Source organism: Solea solea, chromosome 7 (assembly GCF_958295425.1).
Source record: "Solea solea chromosome 7, fSolSol10.1, whole genome shotgun sequence".
NCBI lineage: Eukaryota > Metazoa > Chordata > Actinopteri > Pleuronectiformes > Soleidae > Solea > Solea solea.
The window spans coordinates 2,889,369-2,897,390 of NC_081140.1; the positions used below are offsets into that span (position 1 = coordinate 2,889,369).

Here is an 8,022-nt window from a genome sequence, read left to right on the forward strand (position 1 = left end):
TCCACAAATCAAATCTCTACTGGTGTAAGATCAACAAACTCTCTTGGATCGTTGTCCTTCTGCCGTGGATCAAGTTGCATTTGAATATGGTGGACAGAAAACTTTGTCCTGTATCAACTTATAACTTGACACAGTGTATCTGCTCCTGGTCTCTCTCTTCTGTCTCTACCTCATCTCCCTCTTGTCCTTTCTCTCCCCCTCCTCTCCTCTGTCCCCCATTTTTCCTTTCACCCCAATCGGTCGAGGCAGATGCTGCACATCTGGTCCTGTCAGAGATTTCTTCTTCTGTTTTTTTCTCTCCACTGATGCCTAGTGTTTGCTCATTGTGTGAACTGTTGGGTTTCTCTGCTCTCCATGATGTTGTCTATGTTCAGAGCCTTGAGATAATGTATGATTATGATTTGGCGCTGTACAAATAAAATTGAATTGAAATGTAGGCTCTGATGCAATGGGTCAACACAATTACTTTATGTGCACTGTAGCGGAGACGGGGAGGGGGACAACAAAGGGGCCGGATACAGTGTGCGTCCCATCAATGCAACGGCGGTGAGGTAAATGCGTCCTGTCTGAATTATTTGTGTCAGAGACGCAGAGAAAACCCACGTACACGAGGGGAGAACATGCAAACTTCGCCTCAAACCTATGACCTTTTTGCTGTGAGGCAACAATGCTAGCAACTGACCCGCCATGTGATGAAAGAGACTCTCAGATCTATGCTTGTCTTCTTTTTCTCTCTTATCTCTCTCTACCTGGGTACTAAGTGGGCAAATTATGCAGGTTTGATAAGTTTTAATAACATGGACCTTACAAAAAATATGAAGTGAGGTTGATCAAGTTTTGTCCTGTGGAGGGCAGTAACACATCTAGTAGCATCTGCACTGCCTTCTTTTCATAAGAAGAAGAAGAAGTCAATCAGAGAGAGACAGAAACAAGGAGGTCTTTAAATCTTACATGCTGCAGCTTTAATTATGTTTTTAAAAGGCCTTTCACGAAATATATCGTATGCTGGTTTTAACTGGATTGTTTCCACTTTATAGCTCACACACGCACACATTACATGTCTCTGCTGAAGGGCACAACGTAGTGCTGCTGAATGCCATGTTTCACAACCTTAAATAAAACACACACACACACACACACACACACACACAAACAAACACCCTTAATATGACAGTACTGAATGTCACTGTTGACATGTGACAGAGCTCCGAGGACAATTGTGATGTCAACAGGCAAATGTCACTTCAATTAAAGGTTTTACAGCGGGAACGCAAAGGTCACCCAGGGCTGCAGTTATTCCTCAGTCCATTTTTGTGATTCTGGCCTTGAAGCTGTTCCGTTAGGAAGCACTCGACATTTCCGAGCTGAACTCTGGAGTGTTTCTGTTCTGCCATTAGCAGGAAAGAAACTTAAATGGCCAATTTCCTCATGCATTATTGATAAAGTGTTCACATTGTGTGCAGGGTCAGTCTAACGGACGACCTGACCACTACTCTACTTTGCTATTTCTGACCACACACCAGAAGCACCTCCAAGAGGCAAGAGGCCCCCTTCAGCCTTATCACTACTCTCTCTCTCTCTCTATCTTTCTTTATCACTCACTCCATGTTGTATATGTGTGTGTGTGTGTGTGTGTGTGTGTTCCAGGTATTACTCCTGTTGTGGGGACCTAAATCTGTTTACACAGTCACATTATGGAGACTTGTCTTCTTTATGGGGACAAAAAGTGTTTCCCCATAATGTCAGTTATTACATTTGAAGATAAGGACATGTTGCATGGTATGGATGAGGTCAGTGCTAGGGTTAGGTAAGTAGTAGTTATGGTTAAGGTTAGAGTAAATCTCAAAGAAATGTCCTCTTAAGTCATAGAAACCAGACTGTGTGTGTGTGTATGTGTGTGTGTGTGTGTGTGTGTAAATAAGAGGTGGGCGTCTCCTTCTTATCAGTGTGTCCGTTACATTCTTGGCTCCAGTGGTTGGAAAATGCCATTTATGGATGAAGGAAGAACACAATGCAAAGACCATACAGTGCTCTACTGACCCACAATGCATCAGGACGTTATAAAAACCCACCACAAAAACTCCTGGGCAGTAACTGAGAGGTGAATCTCTTTTTTGAATCAGAATTTATTCTTAGGCGACTCAACGGAAGTCATATGTGACAAAAGGTCTTGTTTTCTTAGGATTGGTGGCGTAACAAGTGGGAGTTTGTTTTTTTCTGTATAGAAGTGTGAAAGGATACTACACATCCTCCGCTATGGCTTCTCTGACATCCTCCAGCCGCAGATCTTCATCATCTTACCGCTCGTCGTCGCGGTACAGCACCTCCAGCTCCTACCGCTCTGAAGGATCATCCGATTGTCTAGACTGTCTATTTGAGCCATTTCTGGACTCTGCAGATCATTCCAGCCTGTTTGGAGAAGAAGGCCCCGGAGGACCTGACTGCTTGGCCCCATTTACCAGGCAGAACAGATCCTCATATGGACACACTGGTAAGGAAATGATTTCTTTAAATCCAAATTCACACTACATGACTACAGAGGTGATTGCTATATGACATCAAGGGAAGCTCTCTGCAAATAAACATGTACTGCTGTTTTTACATTATCAAAACAGCAGTACACAGCAGATCAACTATAACTTATAGTTGATCAAGTTCTTGCGCACTTTTAGTAATGAAAATTATTAGTAAAATTAGTGAAAATTAGTAATGAAATTATAAATGAACTTATAGTCTCTAAATTCATTTATAATCAGCTTTTCTTCTCATACATTCGCGCAGCAGCACGGTGCATTAAAACCAGTGGAAGCTCAGTTTCAATTGATCTCTATGAAACAGCACAACCCAGCTTTTTTTCCACTGTGGTGAACTAGACTGTGATTGGATAAATGAGGCAACATTGTCACATTCAGCTTTGTGATCAGGGTATGTGACAGGTTGGCGGGGCAGGAGCATGGGCTTGCTATTTAATTTTTGTATTTAATTTTCTAAAAAATAAAATAATCTGCCAATGGGGTAAGATAATTTTGTTTGGCTAGAAATACTTAAAACTAGCTTGTAAATCTATCCACTTTCAGACTGTGATGTTCCTTAAAATGAGTGTTGCTATGGCAGTGGCGCAAAGTTGGATTTTTGTAATAAAAAGATAACCTGTTATAACTTTGCAAATCCTGGTCTAATCTGAACCAAACTTGCTAGGATCGATGATAGTCTGGCCCTGACATCTATCCATCCATCCTCTACCACTTTATCCTCCACAGGACGGTTGCGGGTGCTGTGCCAATCTCAGCTGACATAGGGCGATAGGCGGGTTAACAGCACTCCAACTCACAAAGCTTGATCTCATTCTAACCAAAAATTCTTAGACGGATACCCTCATGGTCACACATCTACACTACTCTGACCACCATTTAATTCAGTTTAGTGTGGGTCTCCCAGAACAAAGATCTGCTTCTAACTCCATGGTTCCACCAGCACGTTCTCCTCCCTGGAGGTTAATGATGCCACTCACTCTCTCTGCTAAGATCTTGTCTGGATAGCCTGTGTCCTCTATCCACCAGACCTGCTCGATCCTCTCAGTCCCACACATGGCTCACTGATAGCCTCGAGTCGCTGCGCACCAGCCTCAGAGCTGCAGAAAGAAAATGGCACAAAACGAACATTTCCTCTGACCTAAACAAATTCCAGTCACTTCTGACCTTCTCATCCAGTGTCACTGCTGCAAAAAAGTGTTTCTACAATTGCAAGATAGAGAATATAATGACTATCAACCTGAGAGCAGGCGCTTATTTTTTACTGACAAAGTGGCAGCTATCAGCAGTCAGTTCACTGCTCCTCCAGTAATGGGCCTCACCAATCCTCCAACATGTAGCAGTCCAACTACACACTCCTGCTGAAGTCCTGCTGCATCTTTTTCTTCATTTTCCCCTCTCTCAGAGAGCGAGGCTTCTAAACTCCTTACATGTAGCCGTCCTACTACATGCAATCGTTGACTGTCACAGCAGGAATCACACATGTGATCAATGTTTCGACATCAGCTACATTTCTGTATTCAAAAACCATCCCTCACTACCACTCAGGTGGTCTCCTCCCGTTCCTCTCTAAGACCGTTGAAAGGGCGGTGTTCAAGCAGGTCACTGAGTTCCTCTCCCAAAATGACCTCCTTGACCCTCACCAATCTGGCTTCAAAAGTGGCCTACCTCACTGGGCGATCATTCAATGTGTCCAGGCTAGGTCTCACATCTGCACCACACAGCCTTGCCACTGGGGTGGCCCAAGGCTCTGTGCTGGAGCCTCTCCTCTTTGCCATGTACACCACCAGCTGGGCCAGATCATCCACTCACATGCCTTCTCATATCAGTGCTATGCTGATGATGCCCAGCTGTATCTGTCATTCCCACCTGACAACCACACCTTAGATTGTCTCTGACACATCTGCATGGATGAAAGCCCATCACCTCCAGCTAAACCTCTCCAAAACTGAAATGCTGGTCTTCCCAGCCAAGCCAACAATACATCATAACATCTGCATTGATATCGACTCCCTATCTCTGGCTCCTTCCAAAATAGCAAGAAACATGGGTGTCATGATTGATGACCTGTTGACCCTTACAGATCATGTTGCTTCTGTCGCCCGGTCATGTCACTTTGTACTATTGAAGGCTTGCTGATCAGGAGGTTCAACAGCTCCAGTGGAACGTTAGAGACAAAAGCTGTGTCACAGCCTGCTTCACAGCTGCACTGACTGGGAACTGGACTGGGAACTGGACTGGGTACTGGACTGGCAACCATCCATCCATCCTCTACCATTTTATCCTCCACAGGAGGGTCGCGGGGGTGATGTGCCAATCTCAGCTGACAGGGGGATGACAGGTTACACCCTGGACAGTTGCCAGTCCACCGCAGCCTGTACGACTCCAGTCATTTTCTACTGGGTCACATTATAAAAGGAAAAAAAGTAATGAAAGCTGATATTAAAGAATCTTCTGAGTAATAAGAAAAACTGGTTTATTGTTGGTGTGATGCTACAGGCAAATTCAATCAATACAGTGTAATAAAATGACATGAGCAGTGAATGGCTCACACAATTTGAACAAAATATTAAATAAAGAAAAATAAATTAACCACCCACAAGTGCTTGACGATACAACCTGTTCTCATCTTTATTGGAAGAGGCGTTCATCAGACTGGCACTAAAACACATTTACAGCCCGAACAAGAAGCTGCTGTCTTTTTTATGATGCTGCGCAGGAATATATTATATATATTATTATTTTTACATATTATTGGGGTTTTATTTAATGTATAAAATGTATTCAATATATTTAGATGATTATTTGTCTTGCAATACATTTTTATTTCAATTGAATGCTTAGAAATGGATAAATGAAATTATAATGAAATTATAATGAAATTATAAAGATGAGCATCAGGAAATATAAATAAATAATATTTATAGTAGTGAATTTGAACATTTACACTGACCAAAGCCTCTCAACAAACCCATAATGAGTCATTATTTAATATTGTGTACCCACCAACCATTAATGTTCTATCTTTTTGATCTTTTTTGTTCTAGCTTGATCTTTTTGATTGTATTTATTATTATTAATACTACTGTACAGAACTCTGGTCAACTGCTGTTGTTTCTTTCATGTGATATACAGCCGATGTTTGCTCAAACCTTTATGTGTCCTGTCATGTGTTATTCCTCTGCAGCACCTATGTGTGGCGCTGTGACAGGTCGCCAGAGCGGCACAGGAGGCAGCGTGTGTTGCCTGGGAGACAGCTACTACATATCAGCTGATGTCAGCCAGTTAGAGCCGCATGACATCGTGGTGATGGCCTACAACCACCATGTTGTCATTCACGCCCAGAAGGTGTGTTTTTTTGTCCTTATGAGGACACAAGATCCTCTCTCTTTCTCTCTCTCTCTCCTCATCTTGTAGGTTGCAGGATCCAGATCCAGATCAGTTTCGAGGCTATTATTATTATTATTATTATCATACATATCATCATCATTATTATTATGCCATAATTAAAGTTGATACCAGTATAACGTTTAATAACAGTCTCTGCTGCTGCTTGTATAAATGACATCATAGTTCATCACTGACTCTGTCTTGTCTAAACTTATAACTTGATACAGTTGTTGTGTATCTGTTCCTGGTCTCTCTCTCTCTCTCTCTCTCCTGTCTCTACCTCATCTCCCTCTGGTCCTTTCTGTCCCCCACCTCTCCTCTGTCCCCCATTTTTCCTTTCACCCCAATCGGTCGAGGCAGATGCTGCACATCTTTGAGTCTGGTTCTGTCAGTGATTTCTTCTTCTGTTAAAAGGGAGTTTTTTTTCTCTCCACTGATGCCTAGTGATGATGTTTAAAGGTGAGATCAAGGAGGAGCATCAAGTGATTGTTGAAGGACCATCATTTTTACAGTGGTAAAAAATCCACAATCGTTCTGTTGGACCTAAAGGCCTGTGACATCCAGGAGAACATCTTCAGAGAGAAGCAGTCAACGTTCATTCTCACCTCCCTTCTCTCTCCTTCCTGTGTGTTGTTTTTTTTGCACCAGCCTCAGAAGTGTTGACCTCTCACCTCACACTTTGACTGATTCTCACCCTCTTTTCTCACCCTCTCGCCTTTACAGACCCTGTTTCCACCTTCCTCTTTGTTCCCCTCGTCTCAAAGACCGTTTTTTCAAAATCAATCCATCCCCCCACAGCTCCACCTTCTCTAACTTTCAGTCTTATCTCTTAGGTGTTGGATGACGGCAGTGTCAGTGACACTTTTACCCATAAGTCCCTCTTCCCAGAGGATATGGACCCCCTGTCAGTCAGTGGGAGCCTCAAGACTGATGGTACTCTGGTGGTCAGCGCTCAGCGGACTGCAGCGCTCAGTGGACACGAGCCTGCCAGTGTTCCCACCTACCGCACTGAAGCTCATCTGTGACTGTGGTCTCAGTGAATTCACTCTGTCACCACAACAACTAAAATGATTTTATTAAAGTGATGTCATGAAGGTACAATCGAAATCTCTGAATGAATTGTGGCAAATAAATATAAGAATTTGTTGTTTATATCCTTGATTTTGACATTTTGCAATTTGTTGTTTCACCTTTGTTCAAATTTGGATAAAACTATTTACTGTAAATCTCTCCGATAGACTGTTAAATATATTAGGTAATTGTTTTATGGTCAACAGTCAAAGTTTAACAGTCTTTGACTATATAACATATGTTTATCTTATTTCTAAGAGAAACAAATATTGTGCAGCATTTATTTTATGCTCTTTGAATTGAACCGAAGTCAGACACTTTTTTTTTTCATTTAAATAGTTAGAGGTAATACTGTGGACTTTTCATTCACTTTGAGGTGATGTTATGACCACAATATTTTTGAAAATGCGTCCCAACTGAGTTTGTAATTGAATAGGGTTGTCGATTTTAAGGTCACAATTTGATTCTCAATCTTTTTTTTAATCTTTTATTCTTAAAATAGTAACAATGGTTCACTCACAACTTAATTACTGAGATGCAATATCGCTTTAATAGATTCCAAAAAAGCCCTTAAAAACATGAATGACCACAGATTTCAGCCATTAATGTAATAAAAGAGTAACACAATCATGTCAAATGTCTTTTATGACCAACAAGAGAGAAATAAGAAAGACTGTTTGATACTAATACCATTTGCTGATGCTGCCAATGAGTCATAAGGACTCACATTCAGTGTAATAACCTCATTTTAACCAGGAACTCTCAAAGTCTTGAACACTGTGTACTTTCTTGTTTCCAAATCCGATCTTTTCAACTTCACTTTGCCCACTTGCACACAGCCAACGTGATTTTCCTGGTGAACCTATTCTTAAGATATCACTAATTTAAGAGTGCATAGATTTCATCAGGTGAGCCTTTACTTAAGTGGCTAAAATCGTCTCGTCTCTGCCATGTTTGAGTGAGAGTGAACTGCACCTCTTACCAGCGATTACCTCAATCAGTCTCCGAGTACAACGAGCACTTCCCACAC

The 8,022-nt window shown here is 41.8% G+C and overlaps 1 protein-coding gene across 3 annotated transcripts; it reads left to right on the top strand.

Moving 5' to 3' along the window:
• Nucleotides 1-931: 931 nt before the first annotated feature.
• On the top strand, nucleotides 932-7,073 carry LOC131463046 (heat shock protein beta-7-like). Of its 3 annotated transcripts, none has more exons than XM_058634708.1 (5): nucleotides 932-1,807; nucleotides 1,923-2,101; nucleotides 2,183-2,491; nucleotides 5,719-5,879; nucleotides 6,755-7,073. In XM_058634708.1, the coding sequence occupies exons 3-5, from the start codon at nucleotides 2,257-2,259 to the stop codon at nucleotides 6,944-6,946; spliced, it is 588 nt and encodes a 195-aa protein (XP_058490691.1). In that variant the 5' UTR covers nucleotides 932-1,807; nucleotides 1,923-2,101; nucleotides 2,183-2,256; the 3' UTR covers nucleotides 6,947-7,073. The 3 variants fall into 3 exon arrangements, with proteins under 3 accessions (XP_058490691.1, XP_058490688.1, XP_058490689.1); XM_058634705.1 differs by having other exon boundaries at nucleotides 2,226-2,491; XM_058634706.1 differs by having other exon boundaries at nucleotides 1,973-2,101; nucleotides 2,226-2,491.
• The last annotated feature ends 949 nt before the right edge of the window (nucleotides 7,074-8,022 follow it).

Bases quoted from the DNA above. Each gene is read 5' to 3' on its own strand.
- LOC131463046 (XM_058634705.1), top strand. From the start codon at position 2,046: ATGCATCAGGACGTTATAAAAACCCACCACAAAAACTCCTGGGCAGTA. The intron at 2,102-2,225 runs GTGAATCTCTTT...TTTTCTGTATAG, and splicing joins TCCTGGGCAGTAACTGAGAG to AAGTGTGAAAGGATACTACA. The intron at 5,880-6,754 runs GTGTGTTTTTTT...CTTATCTCTTAG, and splicing joins TTGTCATTCACGCCCAGAAG to GTGTTGGATGACGGCAGTGT.